The sequence below is a fragment of the Tenebrio molitor genome, chromosome 2 (assembly GCF_963966145.1).
Source record: "Tenebrio molitor chromosome 2, icTenMoli1.1, whole genome shotgun sequence".
Taxonomy (NCBI): domain Eukaryota; kingdom Metazoa; phylum Arthropoda; class Insecta; order Coleoptera; family Tenebrionidae; genus Tenebrio; species Tenebrio molitor.
The window spans coordinates 26,560,791-26,586,304 of record NC_091047.1 but is presented as its reverse complement, the minus strand read 5'-3'; the positions used below and the strand labels follow the sequence as shown (position 1 = coordinate 26,586,304).

General features: G+C 37.8%; 1 protein-coding gene and 1 long non-coding RNA gene across 3 annotated transcripts in view; one reads left to right on the top strand and one right to left on the bottom strand.

Annotated features, from left to right (window-relative positions):
- LOC138123103 (uncharacterized) overlaps positions 1 to 25,514 on the bottom strand; it is a 211,576-nt gene that overhangs the window by 25,924 nt on the left and 160,138 nt on the right. The gene's annotated exons all lie outside the window — the stretch shown is intronic.
- On the top strand, positions 16,323 to 17,532 carry LOC138123054 (brachyurin-like). The gene is made up of 6 exons (XM_069037569.1): positions 16,323 to 16,485; positions 16,535 to 16,688; positions 16,748 to 16,908; positions 16,975 to 17,061; positions 17,114 to 17,256; positions 17,306 to 17,532. The coding sequence occupies exons 1-6, from the start codon at positions 16,389 to 16,391 to the stop codon at positions 17,465 to 17,467; spliced, it is 804 nt and encodes a 267-aa protein (XP_068893670.1). The 5' UTR covers positions 16,323 to 16,388; the 3' UTR covers positions 17,468 to 17,532.

Sequence of the window (25,514 nt, the reverse complement as noted above, 5' to 3'; positions counted from 1 at the left end):
CAGAAAATGCAGGCGAAAAGTGTTACATGCATCAGTTAAGTGTGCAAAATGTAATGAGATATATCACGAAAGGTGTTTTCAAATATTAGTTGGCAAGGGTAAAAAGTTTTGTGTGATAACCGACAGCATGATGTTGTGCGAGGAACACTGCAGGCAGATAAGTTGCGTCGAGGAGACCTTTCAAAGAGTAGTGAAAGAACTCAAGCAGGAAAATTTGGCTCTGAAAAACGAAAATAGTAAGTTAATAACTGAAAATTGTAGTCTAAGCTCCGAAATCGAAGCCCTTGGAATGGAGATTAATAAGTTAAAAAATTGCGATAACAGTTCCGAGTTGAAGGAAAATAGTACTGATATCACCGTTATAAAAACGATTACAGATAAATTTAAGGCTGATTTAACGGAGTACTTCTCTTCGCTAAAAAATGATATAAACGTACACGTTAGTCAGAAGTTTAATGACCTGGGAACTGGGTTATCGCCGTCAATATCTTCGCCAAAAACTTACAGCGAAATTGCTAAACAACCCAAGGATGTAGTAATTCTCCAACCAAAGGTTCTTCAAGACTCTCTTTCTACTATGAAAAATTTAAAAGAACAAATTAATTTAGCTGAAGTTGGAGTAGGAATAACAAAGATTAAGCATCTCAAAAATGGAGGAATTTCAGTCGCATGCAACAATGCTGATGAAAGGATTAAATTGGAGACTGAGGCAAAAAAAAAACTTGGAGATGCGTACAGTGTTAAGAAAACAATCCTGTACAACCCAAAAATCAAAATTGTAGGTTTTAGCGAGGAACTCAACGAGGAAAACCTGAGAAACTGTTTAATTCAACAGAATTTATCTCTTAAAAACATCAGCGGTACTTTTAAACTGATTACCTGCAAGAAAATGAAAAAAAATTATTTAGCAATTATCGAAGTTGATCCTCTTACTTTCGCCGACTTTATGAAAATGGAATCTGTGTGTATCGGATGGAATATCTGTAAAGTTTATGAACACGTAAATGTTTTACGGTGTTTTAAATGCGGAGGATTTAATCACACTAGTGAAAAGTGCAAAGAAGATGTTTCTAAATGTTTGAATTGTTGCGAGGAAGGTCACGACGAGAAGGATTGTAATAATAATTCCGTGTGTGTTAACTGTTTGAAGTTAAACAAATCCAACAATTTAAATTTGAAAGTTGATCATTCGCGATTCAATTACTCATGTGAAGTATATAAAAAACAAGTGTCAATTAGTAAAAGCAAAACGCGCTACTCCATGTAGCAATCAAAGTGCTGCAGTGTTGTAAAAACAGGTATCCTTTTTTTGAACATCCAGTGTTTAAGAAACAAAATTCAGGAACTTGAGGTTGTATTAGAAACTAATAAATTTGATATTTTATGTTTCGAAGAACACTGGCTGGTCGAGTCTGAGGCGAGTTGTTTTACAGTAGGTAGTTATTCAGTAGCTGAATACTTTGCTCGAAAAAATCATATCCATGGAGGAGTAATACAGTTTGTTAACTCCAGTTTTGAATGTATACCTCTTCCTACTGTTAAAACTTTATCCATAGAAATAGACTGTGAATTAGTAGGGACATTTATTCCTTCATTAGATGTGTACATCATTACGGTGTATAGGTCACCTCTGGGTGACTTTAACATGTTTATTGAAACTATGCACAAGCTTTTGGGTAAAATCGATTATAAAAATAAAAATCTAATAATTGGAGGGGATTTTAACATGCACTTTAATACTAACAACAAATATGCACAATCGTTCTCTGATTTACTTCAAAGTTATGGTCTATATTCGCATGTTAAATTCCCTACTAGAGGGTTATCCGCAATTGACAATGTATTTTCTAATATAATTACTGAAGACATAGACGTTACTCCAGTAAATTTTCACATATCAGACCATTTAGGAATATCAGTTAATTTACGTACCAATCATTTTATCACGAGAAAGTCTAAAGTAAAAATTGTTAGACCTTTGTCTGATGAGGGTAAATTTATGTTCTTTAAATTCTTAGAAAATGTAAACTGGAATTTTGTAGATTTATCTTTTGATCTCAATGTTAGGTTTCAAATGTTTATGAACACTATTATGTACTATTACAATTTAGCTTTCCCACAAAAACAAATTTTCTGTAAAACTGGTTCCAGATCTAACACTTCTGTGAAGTGGTTTACACCTGTACTAGATAAGATGCGTAATACACTAGGTCTTATATGTGACGCTTACAATTTACATAGGACTCCGGAATTGAAATCACTTCTAACAGATTATAAGAAGCGTGACCATCTTGCTATTAGAGATGCTAAAATTGAAGCAAATGCCAAGTTTATTTCTGATAATAAAAACAATCCCAGAGTCCTATGGAACCTTATCAACAATAATCGAACATCAAAGAACAAACACAACAATTGTGAGATAAATCCCAATGATTTTAATAATTTTTTTTCGAGAGTTGCTGAAAATATAATTATGTAATTCATTACCCAGTGGAAGCAGAGATCCGATTTCTATTATGACTAATGAGAATAGTACAAATAATATTTTTTGTTTTAAAGGGGTATCGGAAGTTCAAGTACGGGATGCAATCACCAAGTTACGTAATACTCATTCAAAAGATATTTATGGTCTTTCTGTACCGATTATAAAATGTGTTAAAAATATTCTAATTCCACCTCTTACTAAATTATGTAATTACTGCATTAAAGAAAATATTTTTCCTAATTGCTTAAAAAAGGCCGTTGTCATTCCACTGCATAAAAAAGGAAATCCAGCTGATATGAATAACTATAGACCTATTTCTCTCTTGCCCGCTATATCAAAAATTTTTGAAAAATTATTATTTGAACAAATTTTAAATTTTTTGCATGATAACAATTTATTGTCTCCTCAGCAATTTGGTTTTCGTACAGGATCTTCCCCCGTAAAAGCAGTTACAAATTTGGTAGAGAAAATAATAGACTGTTTTGCACGCAAAGAATATTATTCAACATCTTTCCTGGACTTGAGCAAGGCTTTCGATTGTGTATCACATGACATCCTATTGAGGAAACTCTATACGTATAATTTTCATCCGTCGAGTACACGATTAATTTTATCATATTTGAGTGACCGCAGTCAGTGTGTTAGAATAAACGAAGTATTATCTGATTTTTCACGCATTGTTTATGGAGTGCCACAAGGTTCTATCCTTGGCCCGATTTTGTTTTTAATTTATATTAACGATCTATCTTCTTATGTTTCGTGTGCTGATATTACATTGTTTGCCGATGACACTACTGTGAGCAATGCGGAAATATCCATGGAGAATCTTTTACTTAAAAAAAATTATAGTATTTCATTAACCGAAGAATGGTTCCTGGCAAATCGACTAAATTTAAACAAAGATAAAACTGTACATATGATGTTTACTTTAAAACAATTTGTTGGAGGAGTAGAATACTCAGAACAAACAAAATATTTAGGAATATATGTCGATATGCAGTTAACCTGGAATGCACACGGTGAACAAATGGCTTCTAAAATATCTAGAAATATATATCTATTACGTAATCTAGCTAACAATCTTCCTCTCCAAAGTCTTAGACTAGCATATTTTGCATTAGTGCATTGCCATATTGAATACGGTATTTTAATCTGGGGTCACTCAGGTACTCTGTACAGAATTTTCCGGTTGCAAAGAAGGGCTGTTAGGGTTATTGCCAACCTTGGTTTTAGAGACGATTGTCGGCAACATTTTGCTAAATTGAAAATCTTGACTCTTCCCGCCATATTTATATATAGATGTTTGGAATATATTATTAAAAATCCGAAACTATACCCCAAACTATCATCTTATCATCAATACAGTACTAGGTCTCAAGACATTGATCATATATCTCTACGTTTAACTAAATCACAAGATGGAATCCACTATTATTGCATTAAATTTTTCAACTCACTTCCGGACTCTCATAAAAATTTACCTCCAAACCAATTTTTAAAGCATATAAAAACTTACTTATCAAATAAAATAATTTACTCTTTTGATGAATTTTTAAACAATTCATCTAATGATTTGAAATAGTCAAATTTGTTTTATTTGTTCTTTTTTGTTTATTTATTTATTTTTTTTTTCTTCTCTCATTACTATTCTTTATGTAATTAATTTTTCTTTCGTTTTGGGACATGTGTAAATACTATTTTGTATATTAACACGAATAAACAATTATTATTATTATTATTATTATTATTATTATTAAACTCACTAAATCGTTAGTGCTACTTAATGCACGACTATTCATTTTGATCCTTCGACATAACATCGAAAACAAACGTTTAATGGTACCTATTATTCTTAACGATTCCTTGTTTATTCGCCGAAGTATGTTTTCAATGGGATTGTTTATGTCAGCCTGAGGTCTATGTCATTCAATATCTTCTCTATCACGTTGTGGAAGTTGTTTCAAGTTCTTGAGGCCGGCAGTTCAACCGAACTCCAATAATGTCCCGACACAAATAAACTGATGATAAATCGGGGGAATGAAAAGGCCATGGCAACACTGCTACGTTAGCGTGGTCACTCTTACTGAATGAGGGTTATCCTGCTGGGAATTATGGTTGTTTAACCCTTGAAGATATGAAAATACCACAGACTGCGGCACTTCGGCAATGTAGCGGGCAACATTTAAATAGCTAGGAATGAAAACTAAAGGGGACCTATGCCATGGCACACCACCTGATTTCATTTTTGCATCCCTTTGCTACGCTGTTTGCAATTGCATCATTCCAGTCTCCGAGTACGATGTTTTCGAGTCAGGAGTAGGATTAACATTGGATGATAAAAATTCAAATAAATAGTATATTAAAGAACAAGTTTTATAAGGGTTGATTTGGCGCACGAGTCCCAGGTGTAGAAAACGAGTCGTAGGGGAGTTTCCTATGCGCCAATGCCCTTATAAGACGAGTTTTTATGTTATTTTTTCGAATTTGCACCCTTTTTCAACCTTTAAATAAAAAAATTAAACTTTTAAATTCTAGGGAATTTTGTATTACATAATTGGTAATTTAAGGTAACTACATCTGCAACAGATGTTAAAAAGTAGAGTTTGAACGTTAATGTTGGAGGTTTTTTTGGTGTAAATGACAATAATACACTGAAATATTGATAAACATTTTCTTAGAGATCTATTAGACCACGAGTGCTTTAATAGATAGCCATAAACGACTCCAACTTGAATACAATAATAGACCTATTAGAGACGCAGATTCTAAAAATGTTATTATCCTACGTTATATCTGCAACATCAAGATCTGATGGCCCACAGTCTCCTCCGAAGTTATTATTATCAATATTTGTTGTGGCAGATCTGTACCTTAGAGCCAAAATTCTTAGGCAATTTTCTACTTTGGTTTTCTGCCGACGTCTATATCCCCGCTGATTTTCATGAACCCCTTCCTCGGACTACGTGAACCACCGTCTCACTATTGTTGCCTGACTCCGATTGAAGGGTGAATAATTTTTCTTCGCTCATAATCACTCAATCACTCATGAGGGGTCATTCCAACAGAGGAGATAATTCAAATGTTAACAGGATCACAAATTTCTCAGCTCAACTTTACATATTTTAAAATTCATTTATGTTATTTTGGCATAATGGAGAGGCCATGGAAATTTTGCATTTAATTGGTAGTAAAGTTCAAAGCTGTGTGTTGAATTAGGTTATGTTTTTCTAAGTTCGAGGTTATAAATATTGTCAATTCTTAGTGCATTAGTGGGTTATGGATGTTAATAACTCACTGTGCTAATAGCAACGTGGGTTATTTAAAACAACTGACTAGTTATAGTCCAGTTTACTTAATTAAAACTAACTAGTGAAACACGATATTACTATTGAATATTGGATAAATCAAATTTATCTCGCAGGTTTACAATTTTCAAGTATGAAATTATGCCTTTAAGTGTTTGGTTCAAAGAAATTTTTTTATCGGAAATTTTATCGTTACTTGCGACACTCAAAATTGCAGAAAGAAAAATGCTAGAGAACTACTGATTATACATATTTCTGAAGCTTTTTCAAAAAATATTAGCATCAGTTCCAAAATAAAACATATCTTTATTTTTTGTCTATGCTTTGTGCTAGTGTGTTACTAGCAGAAAAGTCCAGTGAAAAAGGTACCTGTAAAGAACTTACATAAGTTTCTTTTTCATCAAAGTTATTTCATCTAAAATTAAGGTACGTACATATGCCTTAGGTTCTAGAATTATCAGTGGTGATCAAGTGGCTTAGGACAGTTTCCTTGGCAAGCAGCTCTGTATGTAACTGCAGTGTATAACGCAATATACCGGGTGTATTATGAAAAATCTTTGGTGCTGTAACTTCCTTATTTTTCATACGATTTTAATAAATGATGTGTCAAACAAAATCGTTTTTGGTGTTTCACGAGTCGCCCGTTGTGGGCGTGACTATGGCATGGATGTTGATGTCAGAATAAAAAATAGCGCAAGAGACCGTTCAGTGTTAAAAAGTGAACAGTTGTAACTTGTAATTGTTTGTTATTCACGTTTGGATATTTTTTGTTATACAGTGTGAACATAAAGTTTGGAACAAAATTCATAATAGCGTTATATGATGTTCTTAAGAAAATCGCTCGGACCCGTCGATTATACCGACCGATCCAAAAGTCTTTCTATCAAGTGAACCATTACATTATTATAATTACACCATAAAATAAAAAAAAATGTGAAATTAAAAATATCAAAGGATACGGACAGACTAATAAAACATATTTTTAATTTTCATTTAAATATGCGCCAAATATGCTGCAGCCCAACGGCATTCGTTTCCACTGTCATGACCCACTTGATAGAAAGACTTTTGGATCGCACGGTATTTAAAAGAATGCCATCCTGTGACGTGCACCGTGCACCTAGCTTCAATGACCTTGTTGGTTTTTGCACAATGACGTCATCATAACTTTTTTTTAAATGGCAACCCCCACTTTTTTCTTCTCTTTCTGATAGACTTTTCTACTATCTAAACGATGAATGAAAAAAATTGGTACTTTACATAACATTTTTTTTTTGAGAAAATGACAAAGCTTACCTCAAAAATGTAATTTAATTATTAATGTAAAAATTTTAATTGACTTCAAACAAAAACAAACAAACACATAAGGTTAACAATAAAAATTAATGCAAGTGTTGAAATTGTCCCCCGCCAATCATTTGGCACTCACCGATACTTTGTACACTGCGCTCAATAATGTCAGGGCTTATTTGTTTCATTTAAACGCGAATTCTCTGCTATAAATCTTTTAAATTGTTTGGTTTATTAAAACAAATCTTCTATTCTAAATAAACCCATACAAAAAATAACAATTATATTAAAGATATGTAAAATTAAATTTTTGAAGTAAAATTTGTTATTATGTAAGGTACCAATTATTTTCAATCATCATTTAGGTAGTAGGGAGGTCTAATGGAAAAAGAAGAAAAAAATGAGCGTTGTCGTTCAAAAAAAAATGTGATGACGTCATTGCGCAAAACGCAATGTCGTCATTGAAACAAGTTGCACGTCAATGGCATTTTTCTAAATAAAATCGACCGGTCCGAGGGATTTTCCTAAAATCGTCACATGAATTTTGTTCCAAACTTTATGTTCAGATTGTACATATTTAGCGAATAACTGAAGTACGTCCGATGCATTTAAAACGAAATACATTGCACGCTTCTAGAATTGACACAGATGGTTGCAAACTGTATGCAGGATTTAATGCCACAAAAGTCCCAAAAAGTGTATGATTTCTACATAATGCTCCAGATGAAAAGTATCTGGCTACAAAGGTAAAATTTTCAGTTCCCCAGAGGAAGAATTATCAATTATTATTATTATTGTTGTAGGTTATATTAATATTAGGTGTGACCAGTGCTTGTCGATGCGATGAAATCCCCAATTTGACAATGGGAGATATCGAAGATTTGGGCTCTGCTATCTTAGTAAAAGTTCAGAATACTAAAAATTACATATCGCCATCATTCACCATTTTTGGAAAGTTTTACTTGGAAATTTGCAAAAAGTACATCAGATAATTTAGATAGTGTTGTATTGCTTCTTTGTAGTTTTTACGTTATTGTAAATAGAAAAAAACAGAATGTGTCGTAAAGACGCACGATAGAAGTGAAACTTTTGTATTACAGGGAAACATTGTAATTATTCATCAATCACTTTTAAATAGCATATTCACAACAAAATTGTATATTTTAATGAAGAAAATAAATTATAAACAACGATAACACTAAACAATATCGAAATGCGTAACTCATTGTTCATTTTTAAGCCTCCAAATCACATTATCGATAAATGCCGTGAGTGTGACAAAGACAGAGACACTGCTTTCACTCGATCCAATAGTGTTTACCCCCACCACTTTTCGTCACACAAAAAGGTTGCCGATCAGAATTTCAAGACCCTCCCATAAAAAGTTTCACTTCAAAATTTTTTTTTGAAAAGTCGTATCAAAATGAAGTCATTTACTAGTATACAGTAATTTTCGGGAGTAAATAATGCCTTTTGCGCCCTAAGGCCTAAAAGAACAACAATTAATTTTAATAGCTATTTTATTTGTTGCACCACATTGGCAACCAACAACATAACTCTTGATTTTTGAGAACGAATCATGTCATTTTTTTTTCGAAGCTTTAAGGTGGATTTAAATGATTTTACAAAAAATAATGTTTGCATTTCGGGCGTGAACGGCGATTTTGGCCCTTTGGCGCCTTATAATCTCTAGGCCCTGCGGGTCTCGTGCTTATAATTCCGCCGCCAGTCAAAATCGCCTCCTTCACGCCCTTAATTCAAAAATAGAGAGTTTTTTCAAACCGTTTGATTATGCCCGTTTAGCTTTAACGACAACGTCATTTAATGTCGTGCGTCTTTAAAAAGAGTTTTTGCAAAACGTTTTAACTTATCGGTAAACGTTAACTTATTTAAAAATAAATAAACAATAAATAAAATAAATAAATTTAAATATCAATTACTGCTATGTCGAGATGGAATTATAGTATCCCTCCGCCACCCGGTGGCACGGCAATTTTGCCGGAGTGCATACACTATTACGGATATTACTATCAAGTAACAGTACACACCTTCAATTAATCGAAATCCGTATGCCACTAGCAGATGTAGACGAGATCGAAGATGATGCTTCACAATTTTAACACTAAAACAAGCGCGTGGGTCGTTTGGTTGCGGCCTTCATGAACCACCGCCGCTCGTTCTTTTGTCGCGTTAGATCCCAACTTTCTAAATAGTTGACGCCGGCCGGGAATGGCACTTCTTTACCTGCTCTTTGAAGAGAAGGTTGATTTTTTCGTGCTCCTCTCCTTCTGCACAAAAGAGCCTGACGGTCCGGGTAACCCGAGTTGATTACGAAACAGCTATCTTCTTCGACGGGATGCATCTGCTACCCCGGCGTTAATAAAGGCATCGGTCAACAAATCTAGACATCGTGCTCGAAGATGGACTCCACAGTTCGATCGCTCCAGAGGACCGGTGGCAACACATGATACCAGAAAAATTGTAACTGATTGGTTCTAAAATTAACTATTATTTACAAAAGCAATAACTCACTCACAGTGGTATAGTTATAGTTCTATTTTTACCCTTTTGAATTGACGTCACGATTTCCTTCCTCGACGGAAACAGAAAAAAAAACAAAAAAAGTGGCACGTTTATTTATTGTTGGTTACTTTGTGGTTATTTTATGCTTCCGTCAATTTGACAATTTTTAATTTCTTTCACTTATTACATTGATTACAAACATAACCTTTCGAAGCAATTGTCAACAAATTTGAAACATAATAGTTATTTATGATCAATTAAAATTTGTTTCTGATCCTAACGCAAACATACGTGAAGTTACTAGACAAAAGGGTAAAAATTGGACTATTTTGTTACCAGTAAGCGAGACGCTAGGCACCGATCAAGTAGCTGTCAAGTTGACGGTTCTAATTTTTTTGTGTTAACGGTTTTGGTTTTCGTTGTTGTTGAATAAAAAAGAAAGGATATTTCATTTTCTCGTTTTTTTTTCGAACTTCTGACAATTGTCCTGTGACAATTTGGCGCCCAGCGTGGGGCCCACCAAGTTTTCCGGACGGAAAACACCAACACCCTGAAGAAAGTACCTGAGCTAACCAGGGGCAACATGTCCGAGACACCGAATCAGATGGTCGACCTCGAGACGATCAAGACCGCCTTGAAGAAAAACTCAACTACCCAATTCCAGCGGAACTAACAAACATGTTACGGGATCAGATGATCGACATCCATACGTTCGAAACTCTCTGGAGACGACTCAGCCCTCCTACGGTGGAGGAGGTATGTTCGCTACCAACTTTCGCAGGCCTCGACCACGAGGACCCAAAGAAATTCATCACCGAATGCAAAAACATCCTCGCCAACTCCAACCACGCGCATTGGCGAGACCAAATCGCGGCCCAGTTCCGGTTCGAACAAACTCGATGGTGGAGCTACGAAGCGCCGTACGCACCATCACTCCATGACCAGGGGAGCAGGCCCTCGACTTCGAGATCCTAACGAAGCTTCGGATGAAATTCTACGGAATCACACAGGCCGTCGGCGAGCCAGCCGATGCCTTCATCACAAAAAAAAAACTGCGCAACACGAATCGCACCGCACATGACGTTCAATACCGTCTATTTTTTGTTATTCTGTAGATACCTCTCTTTCTCTCTGCACCTCAGGGGATTAGCATCCCCACCCACTTGTATATAAGGGTGGGCGTCCCCTGAGTGTCAGAGTTGGTCAGTGTTGCTGTACTTAGTAAGGTCTAAGTAAATATCGAAAAATCACACGTTTTGTTTTATTCACATCACATTTCACATTTAACTAAGTCGTTTGGAAACGCCAGCGACTTTGTATCGCCGAGACGATACACATGACGAAGGCAGATTTCAACGGGTTTTGCCGAATCTGGTTGAGAGACGGTCACAATCTCCTCGAAGAACCACGTCATGCCGCAAATAACGTGGTGCCACCAGCGCCGTTCGCTGGTGAGCCGGCCACGCGCTACCACGAACGACTACATCAACCACGAGACCAGCAGCCAGTCGAACACCAAACTTTAGATGAACCCCATTTCAACGAAGAAGACGCTCCCCAAGACACAACGACTGGCGACGCAGCCGGAGTTCCTTCCCAAGAAGCCGGAGGCCTGCGCCACGCTCAGGACGTACACCGCGACCGGTGTACACATCCCCTCCTCGAGCGCGAACGTGGAGAATCAACGACCGCAGCCGTCCGACCAGAAGACGTGCCTACAGAGCTGATCGACCAGAAACGCGCCGGTGATCTTGAGACTCCAAACGCTGTACAAGAACCACCGCAACCACGCCACCTTGTTGACCACCACGTGCCCTTCGCCGATGGGCCGAACCAGGGCCACCATCAGCGACCACAACACCCACCAGATCCAGTCCCAGAACGAGCCCAAGGGCCAGCTGATCGCCAAGCTCCAGGTGGAGCTTACCTTGACGAAAAAGATGCTGCCAATGATATGACAGCTGGCGACGCAGCAGAGGAATTTCCTCCTCAAAAGACTGGAGACCTACTACATTCTCAAGAACTCATCGAGGACCGAGAACCCGATCTTCAAACTGGTCGAGACGACGAACACGCTGGCCAAGTTGACATCGAACCCATCGGCGACCGAAAATTTTATCAACGTGCACAACCTGCACTCAAGCGTGAACGTGGAGAAATGACAACTGTAGCTCCGCCACAAGGAGATGCACCTGCAGTTTCAGCTGAACGATCTGGTAAGAAACACGACGATGATCTTCAACTTCCACCCGCCGAAACGACCGCTGAAAAACACCCGCAACGGCAAGGGAAGCTCGTGCTTTCGGCCACTCTCCCATCAGAACCGGGACGTAGCTGTGATCTCGACGCGACCTCACCGAGCAGACCGTCAACAGCAGCCTCGACCACCACAACCACAATACGATCCAGCACCTCGACGGTGTCAACCACGACTCCTAACATCAGGTGCACAACACGCGCAAGAAAAGCCACCACGAGAACAACCTCCTGATGCAAAACGTCGACATCAGCTCCGACTGCCGCTGCCACAACAGGACTCAGCTGTTCAACAACATCAACCACGACCCGCAGGACCTGCTGTTCATCACAACCAAAAACACCACGTCCAACCTCAACTGTGGTGTTCACCGCAACCACAACATGATACACACCATACGTCAACGACGACCCCTAGAACCTGGTGTTCGTCAAGCTCCAGAACACCAGGTCGTCTTCCGCATCGGTTACGCCTACCTGGTGGAGACCGAGGACGGACGGTCGAACCCATTACGTCGACCGCCTGAGGTCTGATAATCACCATCAACAACCCTTCTGGAGGAGGGTAAACCTTCAGTGGCGCCCAACATAAAGGTTTCCTTATTAATAGAGAGATGGCGATTGGCGAGCAACATTACGAGTAGGTGTCTAGCGTCTTTGCGAGTAGGGACGATTGTTACCAGTAAGCGAGACGCTAGGCACCGATCAAGTAGCTGTCAAGTTGACGGTTCTAATTTTTTTGTGTTGACGGTTTTGGTTTTCGTTGTTGAATAAAAAAGAAAGGAAACTTCATTTTCTCGTTTTTTTTTCGAACTTCTGACAATTGTCCTGTGACAATATATCTACATATACAGGGTGTCCCAAAATTGGCGTACAAACTACTTACTACCTTATCGAGGATGTTTAAATGCACATGAAAAAATATGGAGAAAATGTTTCCGACAAAAAATCAATTATTTTTATAATTATTATTAAGGGTAATACAGTGTAAACAATAGCTATTTATGTAACCAGTTAGGAAATGCGTTATTTTGTGTAACGAGTGGAATATTTGCGGGACGAGCGCAGCGAGATCCCGCAAAATCACACGAGTTACACAAAATTGCATTTCCTAAAGTGTTACATACAAGATTTTTTCTAATTTTGACAAAAAAAAAGTTTCTTCAAACGTTAAACGAAGTAATGAATTTCATTAATAATGAATTATTATTGTGTTAAAATATCAAGTAGGTAAGTAGGCACGGTTATTTTGCTTAAAAACAAAAAATATGACAGTGTCAAATTGATGATACAATAAATTTTTCCTAACCAGTTAGGAAAGATTTTACTTTTCGTAACCAGTTACGAAAAGTGTGACGTTTCCCAACCTCAAATAATTTTGAAAAGTGTCACTTTATATGTCAAAATTAGAAAAAGATATATTCGTACATCATTACCTTGCAATGTTGCCGTAGTGGATTTAAAATATTTTTTTCGATTTCCAAAGCTTCTAAATTCTCTATTATGCAGGATTAGATATTGGTAGTGAGTGATCTTGTACTTTGTGATAATATGTACAATTAGAGGTAGCTGTCATGACAATTTCATACATATATTTCAAAATAATTGACCTGTTAAGTGCCACTTTCAAAGACTGTCAAATCAGCAAATAAGTCCAATAGAATTTTTTTTTAATTTTTCTGACGTTTACGGTAATCTCTTCTACACCGTAGTGCACCGTTAGTACGCCATTTTTGGGACACCTGTATGTAAATATATCGAGCGATCAAATTAATTTGTAATCGAGTCATTCACGGATTTGAATCCATATGTCTTTTGCGATTGGTATGGCCAGATCTAACCTATGTTTCAAGCTGTGTTTATTGGAGCGTGGAGTTCAAGTAATGACATACGATTTTGGATTCATGGATAACTCGATTACAAATTAATTTGATCGCTCGATATAAACTTTTCCAATTACGAGTATGTACTGTTACGTTATTTATTTTTACTCCAGCCCAATGGCTGAATAAAATAACGATTTAGGCGTTAGCGTCGAGACCAGGAGTTGACAGAAGACGGCACCGCTGGAACGCAAACCGAACGAGAGGGTGAATGACAACAAACTTACTCAAGACCTCGCTATAATAAAAATAAAATGGAAGATAATTATAACAAAATGTAAAAATGAAAAATTATTGACATATATAATGAATTTAAACAAAGTTTTGTGTAATGATGATAAATTTTGACAATAAAGTTATAAATTGACTAACGAACTGTACGAAAATGACTTAATTACAATGAGTTGAAAATGAAACCAAATAAATAATTTAACAGTATAAAAAGATAGTGGAATATGACAAAGAACTGATCCGTCTTATCGCGGGACAAGGCCTCGCTGTTTAACTGCTGGCGAGTGCTGTCCCTCTGGAGACGGCGGGGATGACTGGATGGGGTCTGCACCAGAGTACCACCCCTTGAATCCGTGACCCTCCTCGCACAGGCTCAGCTCCGGAGAAGGGGAGGACTTGGATCAGCAAGAGAACCTCGTGGTAGATAATCTGGCGATTTTTGAGGACCTGGAGGAGATCCGCCGCGGGGGTGGAGCTGCCACCGATCGTTTTCCGTCGACCTGTACGCGTACACATGCGTTTTAATATGAGGCACCGCTTGCACCTGAAAGGGGAGAAAATGTTAAGCTAAATTTCTTACCAGGCCGAAAGGGGAGAGTGATTTCGATCCGCACAGAGCGATTTGTCCCACAAGGGAACCTCTTGGCGGCGCGGTCTCTTTATCCGTCCGTGACGAGCGGGGTGGTTCCTATCTGACTGGAACTGCACCGGAAACGACACCCCTGTTTGACCGCACCAACCTTCACCCTCTTTACCCACGGCTTCTCGGCTTCCTCAACGAAACTCGCGTATAGTATAATTCAGAATAAGTGGCATCGCGGTAGGCGTTGATTCTCTAAAGTGAGCTTTATGTTATGTCAAAAAATTTAGTAAACATGTGAAACCGTCATTACTTTATTCTGAGGTTATGCGTTACATAATTTTGACATGGTTTTCACCCACAGCAGAGATAACCCCCAGACAAATAATACACTTTTCATAAATGAAACAAGGAAATTCCAAATACTTATATAACAAGAAAATAAACACAAAATGATTACAATGATAATATCAAGGCCAAATTAAAAGCGAAGGTTACCAAAGGCATCGAAACTAGGGGATTATTAGCAAGGGTCTTGCTGCCAACGTAAATCTGAATTTCCAACGCCTATCGCGATGCCACTTATTCTAAATTATAATATACCTCTTTTTTCCCGCAAAAAATTTTCCTTTTCGAACGCGCGAGCGCTTTCCGCAAAGAGTTGTCGGGGGAAATGCTTGGGTTTGCGCGGACTATTCAATTTGGTGTGATCAGGAATTTTTTAAAACGTAACAGTACCTAACTTGACATCTGTCAAATTACAATTAATTAATGTTTTTTAAGACTTTGCTCAACGTGCGCTGTCAATTTTCAGGTATTCGGCCTGTTTTACATCACTTGGCTAACGCCTCGGCTCGTGATTCAAATTTCGGCCTCATACCTGAAAAGTTATCTGACAGCGCTACTCATAAGAAAATAACTATTACCATTAAATGATAATGATAAATGACAAATTTGAGAATCTGTTTCGGAGAACTTTTTAATCTACCTAATGATAAGATATACATCAATGGCATACTATATTTTTTTTACGAAAGATTAAATTACCAACTTGATATGTGTCCAAAAAATTCTAGCCGTGTTTAAATAAGCTTCGAGCGTCTTTAATATGCCGAAAACGCCCGAATGGATAATTATCAAGTCGTGACTAATGAACAATCGTATTTAAAGTGACGTTTTATATACTATTTGTCAGTGCAAAATATGGCACTTTACAGAAGAGAGTAGAAAAATATTATTTTCTAGTTATGCATTATTATTGGCCATTGGAGATATCATCACAATTGACAGATCCTTTCAATTAGATCATTTTCCTTGCCGAGAGCAGTAGTAGATTAAGCAATGCATTGTGTAAAGCGTAGCTGAAGAAAATTGTAGTTTAAAATGGCATCTATAAAATTAATTAAATCCATCTCGCAGGTCACAATTTTCAAGTATGCAAACGAAGTTGCAGCTTTTAAACATTTAGTTCGATTTTTTTTTATGGGAAACATTCGATTTTATCGTTACTTGCGAAAGAAATATGCCACAGAACTACTCGATTATACGGGGTTATTACACCTACGATGTTAGAAACATTTACAATAACGCTGTACATATACTTTTGGAGATTTTTCAAAATTTTCCAAAATGTTAATCTCTCTTCATCAGTTTATTTCATTCCCTTCAGATACCAATCATATATTTGTTAATCAAATTGATGATATTATCATATATTTCGCAAATTTTGAGTGCATGACTTATTTATTTATTGTTTATCGCAAAAAATATGACATCACCCACTTGCAACAAAGGTATAAAACACCACCAGCAAGCAAGTCTGCATCAGTTCCAAAATGAAACATATTGCGACTTTTATTCTATGCTTTGTGCTAGTGTGGGCTACGCCCTTGCAGAAAAGTCCATTGAATAAGGTACCAACAACGGACATAGGTAAGGTTTTTTTCATTAACATCATTTAATCTAAAATGGCATATCGTAGATTCTAGAATTATCAATGGTGATCTAGCGGGTTTGGGTCAATTTCCTTGGCAAGCAGCTCTGTACGCTAATTCAGGGTCTACTACATTTTTTCGTTGTAGTGGTAGCATAATAAGCGAACAATGGATTCTTACCTCTGCCTCGTGTATTTATGGGTAATAATAATAAGACATCCACGAAATATAGATGTTGTTTGTTTACTTATAATTTTAAGATACGATACTTTCACCGTTCTGGTAGGAGTGGTAGATTTGAATGGCTCTGGTGTGTTGGCACAGTCAAGTGAAATTATCCCTTACTACGATTACGATTCCAATGATTATCATAATTACAATATTGGTCTTATCCAACTAAGCACACCACTCGTTTTCAATCGTACGTATGAAATTTAATGTTTCAAACAAATTAACATCTATTATTTATTGTAATTTTTGTCAATAGGATACGTGGCCGCAATAGCTCTTGCAGAAAACCTTCTTGAAGACGGAACCGATGTTACAATAAGTGGATGGGGCTCAACAATCACCAGTAATTAAAATTCTTATTGTAATTAATGTGAATGCTGTTATTTTGTTTTTAGACGGTGAAAAAAGCCAATTTTTGCGTTATGCGGATCTAGTAACTATTCGCAACAGCGAATGTACAGCAATTTACGGAAATTCTATTCTGGAGTCTGTTGTTTGTGCAGAATCAGTAACGACTCCCGTGAAGAACGCTTGCAATGTAAGTTGCTAATAAAATTTATGATTTGAATGCAGTTGTGGGATTTTAGGCTGACGGTGGTAATCCAATGGTCGTTGATGTTAACACCAATCCTGTACACGTTGGCGTTTCCATTTTTATGAGCGGCAACGGTTGTGATTCTGGGCATCCTTCTGGATATACTAGAACAGCTTCTTTCAGAAACTGGATACGAGATACAACCGGTGTGTAGATTACACGATAACAAATGCCAAATAACTGTAATGACAAAAGATAATAAAATTGGGTTGCGGTGAATTGTAGTATTATTTCACAGTCTTAAATTTTTTATTTGAATTAGTCAGAACAATTTAATAATCTCATTGATTTATTGATGACTGATATGGAAGAACATCTCTTTAAATAAAGAAATTTTATCAACGGAATGAGAAAGGTATCACGTCGTTAAGGGCGTGATTAGCCAAATCAGCGCAGGTGTGCATATTAGCATATTACAACATTTGTTGTTTGTTAAGTGAGAAAAACTTTGAACGTCTAGACCTAATCTTGGTTAATATGCAGCATCATCATTTCAACTGGCAATTTTTTGTTTTCTCGAAGGTAAAATAACAAAATCTAATTTTTTTATCAGATTTAAAATTTAGGTCGCGTTATTTTTGGTAAGATTAATTCCAGAATACAAACTTTAACGTTAATTATTTATTTATAATACTTACAGTTATTAAAAACACAATTATTAAAAACAATTTGAGAATCTGACAGGAGTAACATGAAATTGTATCCGCTTTTGACAGAAGACAGACTAGGAGGATGATTTATTCGCGATAAACATTTTTGATTGGATGAAAGCAAGCGCTCTGACTGTCTGAACACGCACGTTTGATGTATATGGGAATTAATCAAAAACAATATCACAAGACTTCCCATTTTTTCGGAAAATTTTGATTTTATCACGAAAAGTTTGTTGCCTGGCAACAAACTTTGAGTCTAATAAAATCAAAATATTCCAAAAAAAAAAATGGGAAGTCGAGTTATATTTGTCTAGAAAAATTCCCGAATGAACAATTCAAACAAACATTCGGAACAACATCACAAAACGGATTAAAGGTTAGTTTATATTCTTCGTGGTACTTTTCCTGCAACAATTTACCTACCTGTCGTATTCCAAATTGTTTTCACACTGTAGTCAATATCACTGCTGCAGTCGTTTCTAAAACGATTTTTTAAATCCATTTCGGAAAACGTCAAAATAATTTTCTGACATTTTGTTCATTAATTTGTGTTACCAACAAAAACAAAAGCCTTGTCAACGTTGTTTTTCACCGGAAGGGAGATTTTTGTCGACGGAAGACGCATTTTCTGACCATGACTAGATTTTTTCGCGATATTCGGCACACTACTGTTTTCATAACATGAGGGAATTTGTCTTGAAGAAATATTGTAATGGTTCGAATTGGTTTTTTAAATTAAGAATTTTAAATTTTCAAACATTTCAACGAAACGTCCTTGACAACCATTTACCGGGGACGAAATTTTGTTAGTTGAAAATTGTACGTGTCTCAGTATCTTTGTCAGCATAATAATCCTTAAATGGTGGTAATGAAATAGTCAAATGGAATTTGCCGACTGTACAAGGGTAACAATTAATGTTCATGGCGAAAAACGTTGCAAGAAAACATTCGTCCGATATTTTGTGAATTCAAGTTAATTACAAGGAATTAGTAATAAGTTTGATGTTAGCAAATTTCAAATTGAGACAAACAGCAAATTAATGTTCAATAGATTAAGTGGCCTTTCTAGCATTCTTAAATTATAAATTAGAAATGAAACGTCTCATTGTAGAAAAAATCGTTTGCCCTTAGAAAAGTAATGTAAGAAAATATTCGAATTCATAAAGTTGCGCCACAATTCGGGACGATTTCGTATCGTCATGCCTCGCGATGGCCCCACCAGGATACCCTTGCCCCTTTCACCCCCGATGACGAAGTATGAAAACGAGGCGGTGTGATCGTTGGTATGACCATATATGGTCGCCTCTATGGTCCGAGTACGCGGTCATGATGATGAAATATGGGGGTTGGGGGTAGTATATAAGTCAAAATGTTAAGAGAGGGAGATTCAGTCAGATGCATTCATACATTGACTCTCTCCCTCAAAGTCGTCTAATGTGTCATTAGCAAATGTATCATCAGTAAATGTGTCATCAATAAAAATGGTTTTGAAAGTAACAAAGTGTTTTATAATAATTTCTTACAGTAACAAAACTAAATACATAGAAACAGGGTTGATTGAAAATAACATTATTTACTTTTGTAGGAACCAAATGGGTGAGTGAGAGAGAGTGAATGAATATTACAAATTAATTATGACCGTTTTGAGAAATTCAAACAAAAGTAGAACAATAGTTCTTAGAAATAGCAAATCAACAGAATTACATGTGCATCACATTGCAAAGCATTTACATAAGATGAATTAAGCCAAGTTCTACGATATGTGACAATAACGGTTATTTCGAATGAGAGATGTCAAGAATATTATGAAGAAAATGCTATTTTGCATGGGATGTTTTGTGCAATGACTTCCAGGGGTATTATTATGGATACTGAAACGTTTATTCGACTTTTTTGGTTCCTCCTCAATGAAACTTTCCTCCCTCATTTGGTGTATTGTTGGTTGCCACATTGCCTCGGATGATATTTTTGCGGAAAAATACGAGATAAAAATAATGAGAAAAGAAATGTTTATGAATCCTACGTTGTGTTTTGTTTATAATTTAATTTAATTTAATAAAATTTAACGAGAGGCCGTACCTTCGAAAGGTTTTCAGAAAATGGAATTAATACGATTGAATACACTTCACTTAAATTTTATTGAACAAGAAATAGTTTCTGGTGGGGCTTGGTCGCAACAAATGGTATAAATAAATAAATGAATTTAATCACAGAAATTGGTGGACATTTGACTCAAGTAGATTTGATTCGCGGCCCGCGAATTGAGAGCTGACTCATGAATAAATGACTAAGCTGGGCAAATACAGAAGTTTCTGGCGCCACAGCATTATATGAGTTTGAGATGCGATTTAGATTTGACTTGTTTCCCCAATTAAATTGAACCCGACGCGATAGCCCTGGAATCTCATAGATCACCCTGCTCTACTTCGGTGGTTGAAAATAAAAGGGAAAAAGGTTCTAACAGGGTCAAAGGGTACCTCTCTTCACGTGTCACCTGGCCTAGTTTGGTCACTGGCCCCCTTGGAGGTGACGCGGCTAATTTTGTGCTCTCACGCCGGACCACAGCTAACTGAGTGCGACAAACACTGGCAGTAGCTTCCCCAACTCGAGACTCCAAGACACAAATAATGAATGAAAATGTTTTATAATGGTGTTATAATAGCTCGCCTTGGCGAGAGCACGTTTCCCCAATCGGTAAATGCACGAAGATCACATACTTCGCGATAAAAAATTTAATTCAAAATTCTAAAGAGTTACGTGGTAATCAAATGCTCAAAGAAAAGAATATAATCTTTATTTTAATACGATAATAAACTAATGTTGTGTGAATAATTACAACGCGACTACAATGCAAGTTCAAGAATTAGAAAAGATAATTTACCTAGTAAATGTAAAGCACATGGTCACAAAAATGGCTGCTGGCAATACTGAACGTATCTCCGGCTACTTTGGAGTGCAAACCCCGAGTGAATAAAAAAAGCCTCGTTTTCCGTCCCGGGTTCGGTTTTATCATTTTTCCAACACCCCAGTTTCGTAACCCCTACTTGACCAAAAGGACCAATCAGCTCGGTACGGCTTTACTTGTTACTTCAGCCAATCGCGACATCTTTTTGATATTTCTAGAACTTCCTTCCGATTTAACCGTTTCCATTTCCCACCATCATTTTAAATGTTTAAATTTAGACTTTTGTTAGGACCAGTTGAATTTCCACTCTGAAAAAGGACACTGATTCTATACAAGAAACAAACAGAATTAAAAATGAAACAAATTAACATTATTTTGAAACCTAAATTGGGCTTGAAACGCCGTTACGCAAGTGCCATGCCATGCAACTAAATTCCGTTGATCTGCTACTTCTAAAAATTGTTCTACATTCATTGGTTTGATTCCCCAACACTTCAATTAGTAATTTTCATTCGTTCTCTCTCACTCACACCTCTAATTTCTACGACTACCTGGCTTTACCGTTACCTTCTTGTCTGTGTTTTCTACCCACGGCTTTTCTACTTTGCTTTGTTACTTTCTAACTACTAGTGCAAACGATTCTAGTTATTTTCTACGATAAAGCGCTGTTTCTAATTTGTAATTCTCGCCCTTTAGTTACAAATATGCTACAAATTTGAGAATGCTAAAAAGGTAAATTAACCTAATAAACATTGATTTGGTGGTTCTCTCAATTTGAAACCTGCTAACATCAAATTCATTAATTCAATTATTTTAACTAGACTCCCCAAATTGTGGAACGAGTAATTTTTGCAATGTTTCTTTTCCCATGAAAACTGTTATCTTTGTGTTGCGTTTGGACGGGATGCGTACCTGCATTTTCAAAGAAAGGTTTGTAGATTTCACTTGAGAAATGTGGTACCACTCTTGCCGACAAAGGCATCGATAAAATTTACAACTGACTAGCATTTCCGCCCCAAAATAAACGGTTCTCAATATATTTTGTTGAAGTTATGTTATTAAAATTCTCAATTTATTGAACCTACTCGGACCATTGCAATACTTGTCAGGTAAGTGCTATTGCTTGATGACGGATTGTTATTGAGTGGTTATTGTTTATGGTGACACTGGTGGTCCAGCAGTAACCGATGTTGAAACCAATCCTGTTCACGTAGGAATAATCAGTTTTGTCAGTTTTGTCCTCCACCGCGACGACACGATGTCAGTCTGGACGTCACGCGATTCAGTCAAACCATCAAAAATCTCCACCACGGTGAGAGCAACAAATCAATCAATTAAACCAAAATCTCTACCGAGGTGAGAACGAAAATTTTCGCAAAATTTTCGACCTCGTGCCGAATGCGAGCCAGTCTAGTCAGGTGGTCGTTGTGGTCGTCGTCGTCGCTGTCCGAACTGGGCGCAAAACGTGCCTATTCGCGGATCCGAGCGTACTGACGTCCACAGAACACACCTGACGTCCGTCGTCGATCATCTCGTGGCCAAAATTCACGAAGTACGATGTCTTTCGCGTCGCTTCGTGCTTCGCAGTTCTCAGGGCGCAGGCCACATGGCTCAGGTGTGCGTCCCATCGTCTCTAATCGTCGCGGATGTAGGACATGATAATGGTTTTCATCGTTCGATTCACGCGTTCGGTGGGGTTATTCTGTTGAGTGTACAGCGAATTGTAGTACGTCCTAACCCCATAGTTGTTCAGGAACTCGTTGAACTCACAACTTTGACCCAATTGGACTCCGTTGTCCACGATACAGTACTCCGGGACGCCGAATACCAGGAACACGTTTTCCTCGATCTCCGCTATGACCTTGCGAGCGGTAGCCTGAGGAAGCGGTATGAAAAACGGGAACTTGCTGAAATAATCGGTGATCATGAGGACATATTCATTTCCGTTTCCGGATTTGGGCAGCGGCCCAAACAGTGCCCGGAGGAAAACGCTGTTCCGGTTTCACGGCGGAGCAGACTCGGCATCTCTCGAACCACAGATCTCGTCCGCGTTCGATGTCGTCGAACGGATTCGCGTCGAGAGCGTTCGCTTCCGGTACGGCCCTACTGAGAAAATCTGGGTCGACGTTGTCCTTTCCGGGTCGGTGAACGACTTCGAAATCAAATTTTTGCAACCGCAGGACCCATCTTTCCAATCTGCCGACCGGATTCTTGAGTGAGTGCAGCCACTTGAGCGCGTAACAGTCGGTGACGACGGTGAACTCCAGGTAACACCGGAGCTTTTCGACGGCGAAGATCACGGCTAAGCACTCCTTCTCGGTCGCGCTGTACTCGAGTTCAGCGTTGCTCAGAGCCTTCGAGACGTAGCAAATCACGCGCTCGTCTCTGTCGAACTCCTGTGTCAAGATTCCGCCTAAACCCACGTTACTGACGTCCGTGTGAAGTTTGAAGGGAGGGTTGAAGTCGGGACAGGCCAGAATCGGCGCACTCACGAGGGCGTCTTGAAGCTGGCGTTCTTCCGAGTCAATCCGATAATCGGTTCTACGATGGTGAAGAAATCTTTCACGAACTTCCGAAACCACGAAATCGTCCCGAGAAGACGCCTAACTCCACGCACGTTTTTGGGGCGCGGCATGTCTATGATGGCCTTGACCTTGTCCAAATCGATGTTCAGGCCTTGCCTAACCAAGATACTTGAGCTCTGGCTTGCAGAACTCGCATTTGCTCTCCTTCAGCGTCAACCCGGCTTCACGAATTCGGCGCAAGTCCTTGCTCAAAATTTCCACGTGTAGCTCGAAATTACACCTAGACACTCGACAAGGGTGTCGTCGGCGAGCAAATAAGAATTCACGGGTGTCGCTTTCAGTCTCAATCCTAAAGCTAGCAGTCTGTCGCAGCCGGTCGTGTTCACGAAGACGTGGGAAGGGCCAGAATCAAGAAAACCTAACATCTCCGAGCCCAGTATGGTGACGTTGATGTAAACGGCGTCGTTGTTGTGCAGTGTCGCCAAAACGTAATCTAATGTCACATGAAACGCGTCCTCGGCGGTCAAGTGGCGTCCGGAAGGTAAGATCCGCCGATCTCCTACCTTCGCCCGGAGTTTCCCGCAGTCTTCCCGGGGTTTTCTGGAGATTTGCAGGAGAGGCACTGTTTGAATTTGTACATAGTTGATCTTTTTTCATCTTCTCTCTTTACTTTTTCTTTTGTTGTTCCTTACATTTTAGTTAGTTTAGTTCTTTATCTATTAGATCTTAGCATTTAGGTAGTTTCCTTGAAAGTGGTTGCACTCTACTATCGTGTGTCATTGGCGCGTTTTTCGATTCACGATTAGTCTGTTCGAAAACAACAATAAAACCCTCCCTCTCGGGGAGGCCCAAAGAAGAAAATAGTTCGTCCAATCGAGTTCGTCGGTAACTAGCAAACAAGTAACATCTCGAACACGAAGTGAGTTCCACCGCGTACAGAGACACGAACAAAATTCAGACGTCCAGCCCCAACGGTAAGTCGTTTTTGAATTTATTGAATCGCGAATCTCGTAACATAGCTCTTCGCTTAGGTAGGCTTATTATTATCAACAATCGGTTGATATAAGTGCCCTGGAGACACACAATCAGAGATCCGATTTATCGTTATTTGCGAAACCCAAAATAGCAGAAAAAACTATGGTAAAAAAGTACCGGATTGTACATAATTTTGGAGCCTATTCTAAGATTTCCAAAATGTTAATCTCTCTTCATCAGTTCATGTCGTTCTCTTCAGATATGAATCATACAGGGTATTTCAGAAGCGAAACATTTGTTAATTAAATTAATCAAATTTATCATTTATTTCTCAAATTTTGAGTGTACCTACTCGTAGGACTTATTTATTTCCTGTTTATCGTAAAAAAATATGATATCACACACTTGCAACAAACGTGTAAAACATCACCAGCAAACAAGTTTACATCAGTTCCAGAATGAAACGTATCGCCATTTTTTGTGTATGCTTTGTGCTAGTGTGGGCTACGTCCTTGCAGAAAAGCCCATTGGAGAAGATAAATGCAAAGGACATAGATAAGTTTCTTTTACCAAATTAAGTAACTAAAAAAGCCTGTCTTAGATCCTAGAATTATTAATGGTTTTAGAGCGTGCGAAGGACAGTTTTCTTGGCAGGCATCTCTATGTATTATTGTTGGGGCCGGTATCCATTACTGTAGTGGTAGCATAATAAGCGAAGAATGGATTCTCACCTCTCCCCAAGTAATAACTTGTCCATGAAATATACTTATTCCATTGTAATTTTAAGTATAGGCTCTGTAACCGTTAGGGCAGAAGGGGTAGATACATCCTCTGGTGTGTTGGCACAATCTTCTAAACTTATCATTCACAGGGATTATACTAGCAATGATCTTATTAAACTAATGACACTTTAATGGTACGAGTACGTAGGGAATTTAATGTTGCAAACAAATTAACATTTATTATCAATTGTAATTTTTGTCAACAGGCCACATATCCGCAATAACTCTTACTCTTGAAGATGGAGTCAATGTTACATTGACTGAATGGGGCGCAACAGGAGACAGTAATAAAAAAAATTCTTGTCATTGTTAAATCAAAAGTTGTTATTTTTACCTTAGTCGCTACTACGAGCACATTTTT

Coding starts and splice junctions, on each gene's coding strand:
- LOC138123054 (XM_069037569.1), top strand. CDS start 16,389: ATGAAACATATTGCGACTTTTATTCTATGCTTTGTGCTAGTGTGGGCT. Junction 16,486..16,534: donor GGTACCAACAACGGACATAG/GTAAGGTTTTTT, acceptor GGCATATCGTAG/ATTCTAGAATTATCAATGGT. Junction 16,689..16,747: donor TCTGCCTCGTGTATTTATGG/GTAATAATAATA, acceptor TATAATTTTAAG/ATACGATACTTTCACCGTTC.